Source organism: Coniosporium apollinis, assembly GCF_000281105.1.
Source record: "Coniosporium apollinis CBS 100218 chromosome Unknown supercont1.24, whole genome shotgun sequence".
Lineage (NCBI taxonomy): Eukaryota > Fungi > Ascomycota > Dothideomycetes > Coniosporium > Coniosporium apollinis.
This window is the reverse complement of record NW_006913286.1, coordinates 110,083-129,006: the sequence shown is the minus strand read 5'-3', so window position 1 is coordinate 129,006 and position 18,924 is coordinate 110,083. Positions and strand designations below refer to the sequence as shown.

General features: G+C 55.7%; 3 protein-coding genes across 3 annotated transcripts; all 3 read left to right on the top strand.

Annotated features, from left to right (window-relative positions):
• Positions 1 to 727: 727 nt before the first annotated feature.
• Positions 728 to 6,567, top strand: W97_05152 (uncharacterized protein; the record flags this gene model as incomplete). The annotated part of the gene is made up of 4 exons (XM_007783037.1): positions 728 to 3,514; positions 3,617 to 4,023; positions 4,075 to 4,354; positions 4,411 to 6,567. 4 exons carry the CDS (start codon positions 728 to 730, stop codon positions 6,565 to 6,567), a joined length of 5,631 nt encoding a protein of 1,876 aa, XP_007781227.1.
• Positions 6,568 to 8,139: 1,572 nt separating this feature from the next.
• W97_05151 (5-aminolevulinate synthase, mitochondrial) lies at positions 8,140 to 10,080 on the top strand (the record flags this gene model as incomplete). The annotated part of the gene is made up of 2 exons (XM_007783036.1): positions 8,140 to 8,467; positions 8,555 to 10,080. 2 exons carry the CDS (start codon positions 8,140 to 8,142, stop codon positions 10,078 to 10,080), a joined length of 1,854 nt encoding a protein of 617 aa, XP_007781226.1.
• Positions 10,081 to 10,716: 636 nt separating this feature from the next.
• On the top strand, positions 10,717 to 18,536 carry W97_05150 (uncharacterized protein; the record flags this gene model as incomplete). The annotated part of the gene is made up of 3 exons (XM_007783035.1): positions 10,717 to 15,462; positions 15,517 to 15,653; positions 15,704 to 18,536. The coding sequence occupies 3 exons, from the start codon at positions 10,717 to 10,719 to the stop codon at positions 18,534 to 18,536; spliced, it is 7,716 nt and encodes a 2,571-aa protein (XP_007781225.1).
• Positions 18,537 to 18,924: the final 388 nt, after the last annotated feature.

The following is an 18,924-nucleotide window of genomic DNA, read 5'->3' as shown; positions in this document are numbered from 1 at the left end:
TAAGCCCTATCAACGTTCATCTCTCATCGCGTCCTAATTGAACGCATCTAAAGCGTTTGCGGGGGCTTTGATGCCTTCTGCAACAATGTTGAAGGAAGGCCCATCTAAACCCGGAACATGTGCAATGACTTGCTAATTGGCACCAGCATTACCTACGTCGGCGAAAGTTGCGGTCATCCGAAACGTTTCTCAAGCTCCAGGCCTACTTTAAGAAGCCTCATTCGTAAGTTAATATCTCCGGGACGCCCAGCTTCTGTCATTTCCGTCTTGTTTACCTAGGTACCTAGCATTGGAGCATTACATGCAGTTAACGCTTAGGGCCTTCTTTCACGCCGCAGCGCAGCTATCCTCTTTCACATCAGCGCTAGCACCGAACTCGCATCCCAATCTTGTCTGGCAACTAATCAGAAAAGCTGCAGTCGTGGTGCTCTTATTATTTACATCAGTTACTGACGGGACAGAGGAAGCCTCCTATCGTCCTTCGTCACATTTACGCTATTCGATCAGGACCTGGAAGCAGCTTTAGGTGTCACACTCTTTGCCAGCACCAACTCGCAAAGACGGACATCAGTCCTTGTTTATACTTCACCTCAGCCTCCGCTATTCTTCGGTCACCTACGCACTCTTTCAGCTTCCTCAATCCTCTTCCTTCCAAATATTGCCTTACTCTTCGAAGATCGTTTATCGTCAATGTTACGTGATCATCTGGAGCGTCTCACGATACACCATGGCTTCGACTGATCCATGGGACTGGTCTGTGGACGATGTTGTGGAGGCTTTTTGCGGATCGACATCGATAGCTCCCAGAACGCAATTGCCCGATCCACAGATCTTCGAAACCAAGCTTCGCGAACAAGAGGTGAACGGCTCCACCCTCTTGACCGCCATCGATCATGTTGTTCTCAAGGAAGAGTTCGGCATCAAGCCACTCGGTCAACGGAACGCCATAGTCCTAGCGATCAATCGCCTTCGCCCCCAATCTCAATCGTACGAAACTCATATCGGACTCCCTTCTACAAGCCAGAGTTCCTTCGGCGGGGGACCCTTCTCTCCGAGCCAGGTCTACCCTCTGAGCCAGCCCTTCACGCCAAGTCAGCCCTTCGCCTACCTCACTTCACCAGTGCCGATATCCTCGCCTTATGTCCCCACTTACCGCGGCCTGCCACCGATTCCCTCTTTCCCTTTGCCAAGCCCTGAAAGGACTCCGCACAGCCCTGTACGACAACCAGCACCTTCAGCTGCGCTAGGCATAGACTTGAGTGTGCATGTTCGGCCGGGAGAAATACTTGTAGAAGACGAACATGGCCGGAAGAGGCGCAAGCTCAATTTGTCAGCGCCATTGCCCCAAACCGACGAAGCACGGCCAGAACCCATGTCGGTGGATGTGAGAGATGAGACAATTCCAGATATAGGGCCGCATGGTGGCCGACCAGGGCTGGGATCTTTTCAGATTGCCACGAACAGGAAAGAATCACGTGACATGCAACGACCATCTAAGTATCAGCATGCTCGCAGCAGTATTCGAGGCTTTCTCGGAAGACAAAAGCTTCCAGTGGACAGGGTATTCTTTGATGAAACTGAGATAGGACAGGAGCTTCCCACAGACACAGACATGCTCAGCACGGAAGAGGGCCTTAAAGCTGCAACAGGCTTCGAGTTTGCCTTCGTCAACTCTGCCGAAGTCGAAGGCGTTCAGCACTATGTTCAAAAGCAGATGCGACATTTCATGCTCGACCCTGAACGGGACGAAATCACAAGAAGCGGTCAACCAGCAACAGTCGTCCGTCCGTATCGCGACTCCCTGCGTGTCGACCAACCCAGGTATGCTATTCTATTCGAACGGAATGGAGAGCGTGTCAGCGCTACCAAGCAGGGCGCCTCCTTGCAAGACAGCGATCTCCCTCTAGATACGAATGAGAATCACGACTGGGACTTCTTGATGCACTGGAGCAAAGACAAGGGAGATGACGAAGTACTGCCGCCGCTCGGTGAATCCGATGACGACAGCGTGTACAGCTCAACGTTCATTGCTGAGCTCGAGGCTGAGCGTAGGGACGTCGAGGAAAGCGCGAACAGCAAACGCGGCCCGTTGACCCTGGAGGAAAAGTTCACCGTCATGGACGAAGAGATCAGCAGTCTGGCGGAGAGCTGGAGAGCCAGAAAACTTCCGTTACGTGAGGCCAGGGCCTGGAACGTATGGTCGAGTGCAAAGACGCTGAAACAACGCACCATTGTTATCACGAAAGCGGAGCAACGCATCGAGATGTTCAGTACGCGTCTACAGAAATACAAGGTCGATATTTCCCAGCAGATTTGGGATAAGGCATCGGAGCTCCGGCAGCAATGCCGGATTTTTGAGCAGACTGTGTTCGATCGTGAAGAGGAGTTGTTCAAGATCAGCGTCTGGCGAAGGCAGCATCCTCCTCCTCGGCTTACCGGCACCGTTCGAAGCAAGAAGAGGATCGCGCGGGTCCACGACAGTGATGGCGGCGAATCCATTGGCAGTGAATCAGATGCCGCTTCCGAAGTTGACGGTTTTATTGAGGAACCAGCCGTAACAGACGCAGATGGCCCTGTAATTCCTGCACTTGGATCAGCTGAGGCTTCATCAGAGTCCCTTCAACAGACCATGGCAGATCCTAAGCTTTCGTCACCTGACGAGCATGATAATGAAGAGAGCTTGCCTGAGGCGAACGTTGACGACGAGATGGATGACGAGATGGACGAGAAGATGGACGCCGATCTGGACGCCCTGCTAATGCCAACAGAAGCTGCCGACACAGCTTCCGAATACATTCCATCTACACACAGTAGTCCAGCACCACTGTTAAAGGCTAAATCTGAGCCGCGGGTGTTGAATCCCATCCGGTCAACCGAAATCATCGACCTCACAATCAGTTCAAGCCCGTCGAAAGCTTCCAGTGAGCCACCGACTGACAACGAAAGCCTTCGCAAGTCAGTTTCCCAGCGGTCTAAGTCTCTTACAGGTTCACCGGAACATGCAAGTGTTGAGGATGTTCGCGCATGGCCTTGGAGCATGCTCGAAGAACGCAATGATCGCAAGCGCCTTATCATCAAGTTACTTCGAACAATGACGCAGCCAGCGGACTATCAGTCTATGAGAACATATCTCAAAGCTAAGACGGAATCTGAGTTTACGACAAAAGTGGAGAACACGTTGAATGATATGGAAAAGGGCCCATCGGATTCCGCCGAGGGCAAATCTTCAGAGTCGAAGGCTATCACCCGCTTTTCCCGTCTTTACATGTGCTGGCACTTGTGCTCGCACCGGTTCTGGTCAGGAGATATAGCTTCGGAGAAGATTAGGGCATGCCAAGTCGAGACGTTTGATAAGGATTTTGAGCCGTTCTACCAGTTCCTGCGCATCGTTTTATTGCATACCGAGGGACCCGCCGAAACCACTTCAGAGCAGCCAACGGCTGCTGTACAACCCCTGCCACGTCTGAAGATTACTCACAGGTCGAGTCAAGAGCAACGAGAACTTAGCGAAGAGGTGAGTGAAACATACTCCAAATATTCACCGGGAAGCACGTTCGGTGGACACTAGCAATTGAGCCCCCTTCTATCCTTCTTAAGTTGCTAACCTCAGCTGCAGATCTCACCGCCGTTGTGTCGCTCACCCGAATTGGAATTTTTCAACCAAGTAGGAGCGGCATCCACGCCTCACCGAAAACGCAAACGCAACCTCCAAAAAAGCAGCTCAGCCCTTGCGGCCCAGCAAAGCGCGGCGGAGCGTCAACGTGCTCAAGCGGAACGCGAAAAGGAGCTCCGGGAGCAATATGGTAGCAACTTCAGCTTCGACGACAACAGAATAATTGTCAACACGGGCAAGTCCGATGACGAGGCCTTCATCTACATCAATCCACACATTGGAGCAGACATTAAGAAGCACCAGATTGAGGGAGTTCAATTCATGTGGAGGGAGATTGTCTCTGCCGGGGATTCGGAAACGTCGGGTTGCCTGCTTGCTCACACTATGGGCTTGGGGAAAACCATGCAAGCGTAAGTTTCTCGCTCAAGTATGTTTGTAGCCTGTATTGACATTGGTACCAGGATTACTTTACTGGTGACAATCGCAGAAGCTGCGACATCTGATGACCCTGCTGTGTCTGAGCAGATACCTGAGAATCTACGCAAGTCACGAAGCATGATACTCTGCCCACCATCTTTGATTCTCAATTGGCAGGACGAACTGCTCAGATGGGCGCCTGATCCAAGAGCAAAGAACATTGGAAAGATTCACTATATCACCTCAGAGATCAAGCTACCCGATCGACTTGAAGTAATCAATGATTGGTACTATGACGGTGGTGTGCTCATTATGGGCTACGAGGTATGTTTAGGGCGAGGTCAAGTTCTGATACTATGCCCCGGCTAACTGTTACAAAGATGCTTCGGATGCTTGTGGAAAACAAAAGCAAAGGCGGCCAGGGATCTCTCGATCCGCAGCAACATGACATCACCACCAAACAGTTGCTCAACGGTCCAAACATCATTGTGGCGGACGAGGCCCACAAACTGAAGAGGTCGACGACCGGTGTATCAAAAGTTGCCGCAAGGTTCAAGTCCCGAAGTCGTGTAGCTCTTACTGGATCTCCGCTTGCCAACAATCTCGAGGAATACTGGTCAATGATCAACTGGATCTCCCCAGGCTACCTCGGTGACCTGCCAGAATTCAGGTCTAACTACAAAGAACCCATTGAAGAAGGACTCTACGCGGAGAGCACCCCATACGAACATCGTCGGGCTCTTAAGAAGCTTGCTGTCCTGAAGAACGACATTGATCCGAAGGTCAACCGCGCTGACATCACAGTTTTAAAGGACAATCTAAAACCAAAGATTGAGTTCGTTGTCACCGTTCCACTCACACCTCTCCAAAAGGAAGCGTACGAGATTTTTGTACGGTCTTTACTCAGTGGTCTAAGCGACGATGTTGCCAACACGCGCCTTTGGAGCTGGCTCGCAATTTTGAACCTCCTGTGCAACCATCCGAAGACTTTTATTGATAAGATCACGCAGAAAGACGTCAAAAAGCGTGACAAGCGGAGTGCGATGCAACTGAAAGTCGCCGATAAGCCTGAAGATGAAGCAGTCGATGCTGCCGATAACTCGGATGTTATACCATCGGATGTCGACGTATCAGAGCTGAAGCTCTCTACGTCGCTGATGCAACAGCTGGAGCACCTGTTTGCCGCCATCGACCGTCCTATACGCTCGACAAAACATTCACACAAGGTAGAGATGTTTGTGAAGATCCTAAGCCTCGCCAGGGATGCAGGTGATCGAGTCCTCGTCTTCTCACACAGCATCCCGACCTTGGACTATCTTGCCGATTTGTTGACAAAGTTGAAGAAGCGATTCGCTCGATTGGACGGGAAAACCGGGATGTCTCGCCGGCAGAAGTTGTCGAAAGATTTCAACGACAGTGATGACTACGATGTCTTTCTTGTCTCAACTCGCGCTGGCGGATTGGGCTTCAATTTGCCAGGGGCCAACCGCGTAGTCATCTTCGATTTCAGCTTCAATCCGACCTGGGAGGAACAGGCTATTGGCCGCTCCTACCGCATCGGCCAAGACAAGCCGGTCTTCGTATACCGACTCATGGCTGGAGGAACTTTTGAAACAAAGATCTGGGACACAGCGGTCTTCAAGACGCAGTTAGCCTCTCGAGTAGTGGACCGGAAGAATCCCATGAGATATGCCGCAAGGTCACGAGATATGCTCTTCGAGCCGAAATCCCTACCGCAGATGGACCTCTCCGAATACAAAGGGAAGGACCCCGACGTCCTCGACTATATTCTTGAAAGCAGCGATATAATCCGTGCCATTTCTACAACGGAGACGTTGCAAAAAGAGGCAGGCGACGACCTCACGGCCGAAGAAAAGGACGAGGTAGAGCAGATGATTGCGGAGGAGAAGCTCAAGAAGGAGAATCCAGCACTATGGAGATCCAGACAAGCCCAGGCTGCACAAGCCGCACAAGCCGCACAAGCCGCTCGAGATGAGTCGTGGCAACGCCAATTCGCAGCACTTGTGGCCACTGGAAATCAGCCAGGCCTTGCTGGGCATATGACAGATTTGTCGGCAAGCCAAATGTCGGCAAATTCAGGGCCGTACCCTCTCACCGCAAATTTTGCACCTGCAAACGTGACTCAACGGCACGATTCCTCTACAACGCCGCCCAACGTGACAGATAAAACTTTTAACCCGGCCAGTCTACCACACACTCCCTCAGCGCCAACGATACACATTCCGCCAAAGGCCACCACAGTTGCCATTGACAGCGTTGAGGAAGGCGATGCACCTGCTACTCAGTCTCCACCTCGGGTTGAGCAAGCGGCAACACTACCTTCAAGCTCGTCAGCCATGACTTCCCCACGCGATTCGCCTGACTCGGTATTGGGACCACTCGTTGAGCCAGATGCAATCACGCCGCCTGCTACGGCAGATACCGGGTCGACTCAGGCTCCCGCAGACACGTCGGGAAGATCACCTTCAGTATTCAGCCGGTTCACCGAAGCAGTCTTCAGGATCCCGCGCCGCTGATCGGCATATGTAGAGGACTCCCTATACGCCCGAGTCGAGGCGGCTACCGAGCTCTCCTTCTCGACTACAGCACAAGACATGTCGGCGAGGTATCATCTGGGGGCTTCAACTTTGCAAGAACGACCCAGTACTTCGGGATGAACTGGGAGTATGTTTCCAGAAGACAAGACCTCTCTATCAAGATGGCTTGCGGCGACCATGGCGCTACACACGAAAACGAGGCGGCTCTTTCTCGGGACGCAGCTCGATAGGACAGCACCTTGCATTTTCGGTCCGCTTTATGTTTACTCCTTCTCTGCGCTGCTTCAGCGGCAATGGCTATGGGGGATTTCGGCAACTGGCGTTTGCGATTCCGTTCTTGTTTATTGCTTTTTGAGCTTGCTTCGGCGGCTATGCATATGGGGGTTTGCCTTAGCGGTTTGCTTGTAAGATACCCCTTCTTTGCACGGGCGATGGTGGATGCGGCTTTGCATCTGGTTTTATTCAGTTGATACAGTTCACCTTACACCTCAGTCGCGACGAGCTTACGCATGGTAAGGCACTGGCAGTCAATAGTTTTCTCAAGAATGACAAATATTGGCGGCTTCGGAGAGATGGCCCCACCCGCGCTTGATATGATGCAACAGTGATACAGGCTCAAAGTTGCCCCACGTTCTCACCAAGTCGTCGCCCAGCTTCTCGAGGAAATCCACGAGAGTCTTCTGTGAGCTCAGGGTCACACAGCGATTTGCCCAAGGCCTAAACGCACCTGTTCCGGTTCGGCGACTGATGGGCGTGTGTTAGACGTGGTGGATGAGCATTACATTCTCTCAGCTGTGGTTGCTCTCATTATTGCCCTTCTCTTATCACACGTTCACTTGTAGCAAGCTCATGTGGAAGGAGCCACCAAGAGGCAACTGATCAAACTAAGTAATCTACCAGTATGTCTAGATCGCGAACTACTCTCCCTTCGTCATCCTTCCAAGCCACGAGTATCCGAACGCTGGACGGCTACGTGCATCGACCATTGAAGGATCGACTGGACCTGACGTCTGTTTTATCATCGTTCAATAACTCAGAATCTGAGAAGATGCCCTGAATGCACTTATCCGATCTTCTAGCTGAGGAGTCGCGGAGGCATGCTGCGGCCGCACCTCTCGTGTTTTTCTGGTTGACATCTGCCCCGATCCGACTCCACCAAGACCACCAAGAAAGGCAACAAGGCGCGGACATGCATCACGTCAGCGCGTCAAGTCCGTCGTCCGCGCCGTCCAGACGGACTTGCTGAATGGGGCGATGAGTGAGACGGAATCTATGCGGTGTGCCGGCCAGATCAGCCCGCGGATGCCGTCAGCCAGGAGTCCGACCAATCACAACACGGCCGTAACAAATCCCCACACTTTCTTCAACCTTCCGAGGGGACTTCGCCGACTTACATATTGATACCGGATCCCACCCTCGCCGCTCTTGTCCCATCTCCCTTCGTGACAGTCCGCACCAGCAGAAGTTAGTTATCGATATCCGCAGCATTCATTCTCAAGTTCAATCCGGCTGAGCTTCAACCGAGCCTGTTCAATTGCCACATCCATCGCCATGGAGGCCCTTCTACGCCAGTCCCGATCCATGTGCCCGTTCTTGAAGAAGACGTCGCCTGCCACTCTCCGCTCGCTCTCCACAACGAGCGCCCACAATGCCTCTCCCGGGGGCGGTAGCATGTCGAACCTCCAGGTTTTGGCTCGTCGCTGCCCGATCATGGGCAAAGCCTTGGCTGTGCAGAGCGCCCGTACCGGAAACGCCGCCCTTGCTGGTGCATATGGAGGCGCTCGGGCGTACCACAGCAAGGTCCCCCGGGCCAACCTCCATACTACAGCACCGAAAGAGGCTCAAGCTGTCGATGTAGGGACCGCGCGCCACCAGGCCGGTATGTCACTTGTCTCCCCGTGTTAACGCCATGCGTTGCGTGCTGTATACAGTGTCGTAGGTTTCAAGCTAACACCTCCTGCCATAGCTCCTTACATTCAAGTCCCCAAAACTGCCATTCCCGCTCGTGAGGAGCATCTTGTCGGACCTCCACCGAAGCCACAGCCCGTCCAGTTCAATTACGATGGCTTCTACCAAGCCGAGCTCGACAAGAAGCACAAAGACAAGTCCTACCGTTACTTCAACAACATCAATCGCCTCGCCCAGGAGTTCCCACGCGCTCACATGGCAAACAAAGAAGAGAAGGTCACGGTGTGGTGCTCCAATGACTACCTTGGAATGGGTCGCAACCCCCAAGTTCTGAAGTCAATGCACGAGACACTCGACATGTATGGTGCTGGCGCCGGAGGCACACGAAACATCTCAGGTCACAACCAGCATGCAGTTGGGCTTGAGGCGACAGTTGCGAAGCTTCATGCGAAAGAGGCTGCCTTGGTTTTCTCGTCGTGCTACGTTGCCAATGATGCTACACTAGCCACACTCGGGAGCAAGTTGCCGAACTGCGTTATCCTCTCGGACAGCATGAATCATGCTTCCATGATTCAGGGCATTCGACACTCTGGCGCTAAGAAACTGGTGTTCAAGCACAACGATGTCGCTGATCTGGAAGCCAAGCTGGCCTCGCTGCCGCCAGAGGTGCCAAAGATCATCGCTTTCGAGAGCGTGTACAGCATGTGCGGCTCCATCGGCCCAATCGAGGAGATCTGCGATCTTGCTGAGAGGTACGGCGCCATCACCTTTTTGGATGAAGTCCATGCAGTAGGCATGTACGGACCACACGGTGCAGGCGTTGCCGAGCACCTAGACTACGAAGCACATGTCGCCGGCAGGCCGAAAGGCACCGTCATGGATCGAATTGACATTATCACTGGTACCCTTGGAAAAGCTTACGGCTGTGTGGGCGGCTACATCGCCGGCTCAGCCAAGATGGTCGACACCATCCGCTCGCTTGCCCCAGGCTTCATCTTCACGACATCCCTCCCACCCGCGACGATGGCAGGCGCAAAGACAGCCATCGAGTACCAGATGGCCTACCAAGGCGATCGCCGCCTCCAGCAGCTGCACACCCGTGCAGTCAAGGACGCTCTCAATGCCAAGGACATCCCCGTCATCCCAAACCCTAGCCACATCATTCCTGTCCTAGTCGGCAACGCCGAGACAGCGAAGAAGGCAAGCGACATGCTGCTCGAGGACTGGGACATCTACGTCCAGGCCATCAACTACCCGACCGTGCCGGTAGGACAGGAGCGCCTACGCATCACGCCGACGCCGGGCCATATCCGTGAGTACCGCGATCATCTGGTCACGGCGCTTGACGGTGTCTGGACTCAGCTGGGCATCAAGCGTACGAGCGAGTGGGCTGCTGAGGGCGGGTTTATTGGGGTGGGAGTCGCGGGCAAGGAGGAGGCGGCGCCGCTTTGGACGGATGAGCAGCTAGGGCTGAACGAGGTCAGGCAGGAGATGAAGGCGGGGCAGGGGGCTGTTGGGGTGCTGGAGGCGGTGCTGGAGAATGAGAGGAAGGAGGTCGCGAGCGCTGTTGCGGCTGCGGCCTGAGTGTCCACACGCTTGGGAAATCCAAGTCTCGTTTGAGATATGATGATAGCTACGAGAGATTTCTGGATAATGGAAAACACATTCCTTTACAGCGGTACTGCCTAGAGCATGGCGCTGCTCAACTCCTTTCGATATCCTGGAAGCGTGCTACATGTCTTGATCACCAAAACGCCAGATTATTCAGCCTGAAGCCGTTGCCTCCGAGAGCCTTGTACGCTTCACTTTAAAGGGTAGTCTACAAGTGAATTGTATTGTAGCCGCATGGCGTGTGAGTAAGCCATTGTTGCTCAAAAAGCGTGACACGGCGTGCCAAGAACCGGGGTCCGCAACCTCGCGCAGCATTGTCCGTGGGGGCGTGAGCTTTGCATTCACTGCGAAAGGTTCCAGCACACAGCTTCAGCAACCCTCGTCAGCCTTTTCCTTCTTACACTCCTTTGACACTCCAATCGTCAAACCTAACCTGGATTTTCTTACTGGCGCTTATCGCAAGTAGCATCCGCCCGACTCACTCAATACCACCACTTGTCGAAGCAGGCGACAGCCGTCAAAGAAGTACCATCACAGAGCCGTGCATGCGCAGCTCAAGGGGAGAAGAGAAGTGCCCTCGCAGGGTCGAAGATCCAGCAACCGGCTGCGATGGCGCCTGGTGGAGGTGGGAAGCGGAAGAGGTATGGGCAGGAAGAGGACACAAGGCGGCCATCACCGTACAAGCCACAAGACCAGCACACTCCGAGGCAGAACCAGCAGAACCAGCAGCACAATGGGAGGGGACAAGGTCAGCGCAGACCTAGCCGTGGCTACAACAGAGGTGGGAATGGAGATGCGAGGGGGGGAATGGGTCCCAATGCGCAGCGCCCGCCAGCGAGAGAGTCACCAACATCCGCATCAGCGATGCCGTCGACACCTCACCAGCCAGCTGCTGCACCCTCGACGTCAATGAACCCACCGCCGAACCAAGCTGCGCCCGCAGAGCGACAAGCCGTGCAGCCTGCCCCGCCATCAAAACCTAAGCCCACGACGTACGACTATCAGTATCTTACAGACGAGAAGGTAGAAGCATGGCGAGCATCGGGTAGACAATCAGTGGTAGAGGCTGCGAAAGAGCTGCAAGGCCAGGGCGACACACTGGGTCTGAGCATCGTCTTTCAAGAACTCATCAGGGCTGGCCTGGATGGCAGGGTCGAAGCCACGGATGCGGGGACCGTCGTGAAAGAGATATTGGACCACTGTCCACCGGATGACCGTCAAGACTTGGCTTCGCTGTTTCTGGATTGTCTATCTATCCTGACAGAAGCGGACGCGTCGAATTATGCGCTGCGGAGCATCGTCCTATCCACCGGCATCTCCGCCGCGCAGATGCGAGAGGAACTGGACACGCCTCTCTTGGTCGCGCTCAGCCTCGTACGGAGCACATTCGCTCGCATGGCAGCGCGAAAAGCCACGAATCTGTTATATCGACAGTCCAACTACAACTTGCTTCGAGAAGAAACGGAAGGCTACTCCAAGTTGATGACTGAATACTTCACGACAAGCAACAGCGGTCCACCAACCGGCGAGCTTGCGGCTGAGACCTTCCAGAAGGTAAAGGCGCTCATCGGAGCCTTTGACTTGGACGTCGGACGGGTGCTGGACGTCACGCTGGACGTCTTTGCCAACCTTCTCGTGAAGCAGTACAGGTTCTTCATCAAGCTCCTTCGCGCAAGCTCATGGTGGCCTGAGGCGAAAAGCTACGGAGAAAACGCTGCACAAGAGCAAGACCTCAGCTCACTGCCCAGTTGGGCTCTTCCCGAATCAGCAAGCTGGACGACTAGCGACGAGGAGCAAGCGCGCCTGGCAGTAGTACGACAAGAGCGAGACAGGGCTTTCTGGGACCGCGTGAAGACCAAGCAGGGAAAGAGGGAGCAGATGGACGCTTTTTTCGAGCTCGGCGGCCGGCAGATCGTTGGAAATATTGCAGACACTGGAATGATCAACGGCGAGCAAGACGTAGCAGACCTGGATGCTGACCACGAATGGATGAGAACGACCCAGACCCTACCGCCTCCGGGTAACCGCACAGCCGCTCAACTGCTTGGCTTTAAGCTTCGCTTTTACGCGTCGAACGCTCGGGATCCGAGCGACACCCTACCGGATAACCTGATCTATCTTGCGGCACTCCTCATCAAGATCGGCTTCATCTCGCTGCGCGATCTCTATCCCCACCTATACCCTCCGGACGAGAAGATGGCAGAAGTCAAAGAGAAGCTCGCGAAAGAGAAGGTGCGAAAGGAAAGGAAGAACCCTCCGGGCGCTGGCGTGAATCTGCTAGCAATGACGGGCGCCCTCCCGGAGAAAGAAGGTGATCCGTTTGGAGCAGCACCACGGATGCGCGAGGACACACCAGAACCGGAGGTCGCCGCAGGAGAGTTACCTGAACCAGCCGACCAGAAGATCGCTCTTCTTCGGAGCTTGCTCCTCATCGGGGCAATACCAGAAGCCCTCTTCATACTGGGTCGGTTTCCGTGGCTGCTCGAGGCCTTGCCGGACCTACCAGAGTACATTCATCGTATTCTGCACCACTGTCTTGCGAAAGTTTACGAAGCGAGTAGATCGACACCCGAGGATGAGAACCTTACAGCTGCCAAGCCGCAGCTTGGAGACCAGGCGGGCCAGCCTAAGGGCCAGGTCAAGTACGTTCAAGCCCCGCCTCGAAAGTCCCTTCGGTGGGCGAAGCTGGATAAGAATGACTCTGGAGATGGGGTTGACTATCGGTTCTACTGGGACGATTGGGCAGACAACGTCCCTGTCTGTCAGAATGTGGATGATGTGTTCCTCCTTTGCGACACACTACTGAACCTCTCCGGAGTCAAGATCGGCCAGGATCCTACCTTACTGATCAAGCTGGCAAGAATTGGGTTGAAGAGCTTGAGCGATGATTCATCGACCGCCAACCAAGAACGCTGGATCGAGCTCTCCAAGAAGCTGCTCGTCCCGGCGCTGAGTCTGACAAAGTCCAACCCCAATGTCGTAAACGAGATTTTCGACCTTCTTAAGCTCTTCTCGACACGGACCAGATACGCCATCTATGCGGAAGTCTACACAGGTTCAATCTCTCGACTGGAAGACGTAAGGGCGGCCTTCAACAGAACACGAGCGGAGACTAGGGACGTGCTCAAGCGCATCAGCAAAACGAACACGAAGCCTATGGCTAGAGCGCTGGCCAAGGTTGCGTACGCATCTCCTGGCGTTGTCTTTGAGGTGGCCTTGACACAGATTGAAGTATACAACAACCTGATTGAAGTCTTCGTCGAGTGCGCGAGGTACTTCACTTACTACGGATACGACGTTCTTACATGGTCGCTCATGACATTCTTGGGCGGCCGAGGCAAGGAGCGCCAACAAGCGGACGGCATGCTCACCAGTCCTTGGCTGAAGGCCTTGTCGACGTTTGCCGGTCGGGTCTTCAAGCGGTACTCTGTAATCAATCCGTCGCCAATATTGCAGTACGTCGCGTACCAGCTCGAGCAGGGTAGCTCCACCGATCTCGAGGTCTTGGAGCAGATCATCACGTCCATGGCTGGTATAAGATCAGACCTGGTCTACAACAACGAAGCTCTCCAAGGTATGGCAGGCGGAGAGGCGCTGCAAGCACTGACTCTGGAGTCGCTGCTCGACAAACGCCACGAGATGAAGCATTCCTCCAAGCGCCTCATCAAGTCATTGGTGGATCCTGGTCTTGCGGGCCCGCTTCTCACTGCTATCGCACGGAAGCGGGTCTCGTACATCTTCAGCCCGGAGGCTGAGGGCAGGCCGTTGAAGGTTCTCGGCAGCAACCTCGATACAATCCACCAGGTCTTCATGCAGTACCTCGACCTCTTACGGAGCAGTCTCTCCACCAAGGAGTTTGATGCGCACGGCCCGGATCTTGTTGACCTCATCATTAGCCACGGCATTGATCCCGCTACGGCGTTCATGATCGCTAGGCCAAGTATCACGCATGCTATAGCTGAGGCTGATGCGTCGCTGAGATTGACTAAGCGTAGGAGCAGCAGTATATCAGAGGAAGAGCCGCTTAACGGGGTTGCTGAGACAAATGGCGTAAGCAAGGACGACGTTACTCGCACTACCGACGAGGAGATGGCAATAGAAGCAGCCGCCGACACTTCTGGAGACAAAATGGTCGTAGACGCGGAACAGAACGCCGAGAACACGAAGACGGAGAATGTGCCATCGTCAGGCGACACTTCAACATCGACGGTCCCTGTCACTAGTCCTGAGCCCGATAAAGGCGCCGATGCTAGTTCGGAGAATCGTGCATTGAGGCGACTGGAGGACCAACTCAGATCGGTGCTCCCCCAAAGCTTTGAGGAGACGCTCAGCATCTCCTTCTACGCTACCTTCTGGAGACTGTCTCTGTACGACATCAGCCCTCCGATTCAAACCTACAAAGTCGAGCAGGAGAAGACGAAGCAGAAGATCGAGGCGATCATGTCAGATCGGAAAGACATCTCAGTGTCTGGAATGAAGAAGAAGGAGCAACAAAGGAAGGAGCTCACCGACCTCTACAACCGGCTGGTAGAAGAGGCCGGAGTCCACGCGAAGCATCATCAACGACTCCGACGCCGCCTCGCGAAGGAGAAGTCGCAGTGGTTCGCTGGTTTCCCTACCACTGCCGGCCAGTCGCAACAGATACACGCAGCGATTCTGCAGGAGTGCTTCTTCCCTCGTATGCTTCTTTCGCCTCTGGACTCCAAGTACACCTTCTTGATGATGACATTCCTGCATTCTTCGGGGACTCCAGGTTTCAGGACACTGCACCTGCTTGATGCCATCTTCAAGGAGAAGCAGCTCACAGCAATGATCTTCCAATGCACCGCTCGGGAGGCGGAAAACTTTGGTCAATTCTTACACGAAGTTCTGGCAATGCTGAAGCCGTGGCACCTCTCGAAAGATGTCTACGAGACCAATGCATATGGTCCGAAGAAGAACCTCCCTGGGTTCGCCATCAAGCTCAATCCTGACAAGACGCCGGCGGAACTGCTCGACTACGAAAACTTCCGGCGCTTCCTGTACACATGCCATCTGAGACTCAATAGTGCGTTGAAGGCCTGTCTTATGGGAGGAGAGTATATGCACATCCGCAACGCCATCACCATCCTCAAGTCGCTACATCCGGTGTTCCCTGCAGTCACGTTCATGGGTACGGCCCAGATAAGCTATCTAACCGAACTTTCCCAGAAGGAGACCAGGGAAGATCTCAAGCTGTCTGCCCTGTCTCTTGTTGCCGATCTGAAGAGGCAAGAAGCTGCGATCGCGATAGAGAACAGGCCTCCTGAGCCGGGGAAGCAACCGAGACCTAAAGAGAAGAGGATAGGCTGGCTGACGCCTCAGGAATTTCGGCTTGTAAGCAACAACGCGCCTCCTTCTAATCAAGCGATGGGAGCTGACGTGATGAAGGGCGACTTCGGGCACAACGCACCCAAGGCTGCTAGTCGGAGCGGCTCCGCTAGACCAGATACCCCTCAGCCGAAGGGAACTACCCCGAGATCACTCAATGCGACCGCCGCTGAGTTCCAGCCCAAGCCTACGTCCATGTAAGAATATCAGCGCCCGCTCGAACAACGGTAACACTGACGACATGTAGCAACGGCATCTCAAAATCTACGAGTTCTGGGAGGCCAGATGCGGAGGATGGTGAGATCGAGGACGGCGAACGGAAAGCGTCTCTCTCAGCCGCTGCATCAACTACCGAGAGCAAGACTCAGCCTCAACAGACTCCAGCAGTCAATGGGGAAGCTAGAGACGTGGCGACTTTAGAGCCGAAACCTGCTGCGTCTGTGACGGCTCCCACGCCTGGCGAGAAGACTGATGCACCGCCGCCAGCTCATGAGAACGCGAATACCGAATCAGCAACTCCAGCAGCTATTCCAGCCTCGTTCAATCATGGTGTATCTCAGAGACCAGATATCAGTCGGACGCCGTCTGGCCAATTCGGAGCGCCCCGAGCGCCGCACGCTCTGCCAAATCGGCCAGAGTCGCAACAGCTCCGGGGACGACTCCTACCTCCACCGCGGCCGGCAGAACGAGGACCAGAGCACCGCGACAGAAGGGACGCAGGTCGAGGACCTCCAGACATGCAGTACGGCAGGCTTGACAGGCCGGAAGATATGCCCCGAGATAGCTTGACTCACAACGACCGCCGGGAGCGATCTCCGGGTCCTGGTCGCCCGGTTCGAGGGAGGACTCCTGAACGTGGACCACCGCCAGATCGAGATCGACGAGATCCGGCGTACGGCGGTGGTAGAGATGTGCGCGAGTACCTGGATGACCGCCCTATGAGGCCTCCTCCACGCGATGCTCGACCTGGTGGTAGAGACCTAGGCTACGGCCCGAGTCTACAGAACCGGTCAGCGCCGGACTCGCCACAATTGCTGCCTCGGATAGATGAGCGGAGTCGTATGCACGGAAGTCCTGCAATGGCACCTCCGGCAGCAGCTCCACCGATTCATCCAGACCGCGGGCCATTGATCAACCCTGAGCGCGCCAGACTCTTGCAGCACCACGACGAACGACCGCCGATGAACATGCCCCAGCACCCGCAGGATCGTCCGCCGCACTTGAATCGTGCCAAGCCGGATTTCGATCGGCCAGGCATGAATCCGGAGCGGGTTGCACAGCTATCTGGGGACTTCGAGCGACGTAATGATGGTCCGAGGGCGGACAGAGATGACAGAAGGGGTCGTGGTTCGAGACCGCATTCACCGAGAAGGGCTGATGAGCGTCTCCCGCCTGGAGCATCACCGCACCATGATGATCCTCGAGATTATCGCCGAGACGACCGACCGTCTATGCTGGGTCGGCCACCCATAAACGGGCCGCCAGAGCGTGAACGGTATGACGAGCCTAACATCCCTCCAACGGGACCACGCGGAGACAGGCCTGGCAGAAACGCACATCCAGAGAGCGGACCTCCTGGTCCTGGCCGCGAACTTTTCCAACCGTCAGCCCCGCCGAGGCCGCCACCAGATCTCAACCACGGCCGCTTGAACCAAGACTTCGGTCCGCCTCCGCACGCATCGCAAGAATCTCGATTCGGTCGCCTCAACGCTGGGCCAGACGTCCCCTCCGGACCACGAGGACGCGGTTCCGCCGCTCGCGGAGGCCGCCATTTCAACACCCCAAGCGGTCCACGCCAATCCGAGCCAATGGCACCGACGAGCGTGCCACAGTCGCCCTCAGACCGCCAACCACCAGCCGGACCGGCACCCGATCACGGCCCACGCCGTCCGTCCGACCAAATCTCGACCTCCGCGCCACAGACACCCGCAACAGAAAACGCCCCCTCCGACCTCTCAGGCATCCACCCCAGCCGTTTGCAGCAGATCCAGCCACCACCACCCATCCAGACCGACATGCCAACAAACAATCCGCCCCCTGCAGCAGCGTCTGCTCCATCGGGCGCGACGTCGTCCTTCCCGCCCTCCGGCCCCCGCAACTCCCGCCAACAGCAGCCCAACACAAACATGAACCCAAACACCCCCGGCGTCTCGCCTATAACGCGCGGTCCGCCCACGGGCCCGGCATCAGCGGGACCGGGGAGGGAAGATAAGAGGTTTGCGGGACTGCACAATATGCTGCAGGGCGGGCCGACGGGCGGGGACAGGGGCGCTTCGATCCGCGGAAGGGCTGGGAGGGGCCCGGCTACGAACACGCTACCGGAAACCTCGACACCTGGTCTTCCGCCACAGCCACCGATGCCCAGCGCAATGCGGCAAGAAGGCGGTGGCAACGGCAACGGAGGCGGTGGGATGCCGCACCAGCAGCCACAACAGCATCTTGAGCTGCCCAGGCCGGACCTGATGGCTCGCAGCCAAGGTGGAGCTAGCGGCCCCGCCGGGCTAGACGCCCCGTCCTCGCAGGACGAGCGCTCGAGCAGCCGGGCTGGGTCGCGGCGCGGAGAGCGGTCGTCGCGAGAAGGCGAGCGCGGGTCGCGGCGGCATAGGAGTCGGAGCCGGAGCCCGCGCCGCGAGCAGGAGCGTGCGATGCGGGAGCCGAGGGAGCCGAGGGAGCATGAGAGGGAGAAGCGCGGAGACGGCAATAGAGAGGGGAATAGGGAGGGGAATAGAGAGGGCAGCAGGCGTGGACGGGATGAGTTGCGTGAGCGGGGAGGACCAAGGGAGTCGGGGCCGAGGGAGCCAGGGCACAGGGAGCGGAGGGACAGGAACATGGATGATGGTGGGGTGAGAAGGGGACCACTGCCGGGAGAGTATGGTGGCGGCCCTGGCCCTGGGGAGGGATATCCGCCTCCCCAACTTGAGGGAAGGAACGGGGACGGGAGGCCAAGGGGCCCTGGTGGAGAAAGAAGGGATGAGCGCGAGAGGAGGGAGGGCAGGGATGCGAGGAAGAGGGGACGGCTGGGAGAGGAGGGCCCAGAGGGGCCGGGTGGTGATAGCAAGAGGCCTAGGAGGATGGGCTAGTCAGCTCGTCGCCTGTTTTGAAGTTGGGCATGGTATTTGGGATGCGGGATCTCTCTCTCTTCAGTATTGCGGATGTCATTTCTTTTCGTCATTGTCCTTTCAATGTCTGCAGCATGGGGTTTGGCATTGCGAGGCGTTGTCTCTGGGTGGGGGTTTTCTACTCTGCTTCGCCCGATGTGCTTGGTTGGACTCGTAGGGGCCGAGTGCGAAGCGGACGTTACGGCGGCATAGAGCCGTACTCAATCTTATCACTTTCTCTCCTCCGTGCCTCTTCAACATGACCGTGAGGCAAAATATTATGGCCCCACAGAGCTAGACTAGCACAGCTCCTTGCCAGAACCGGCTTGTGATCTCCAGTGGACTTCTCGTTGAATTCGATCTCTTCGCC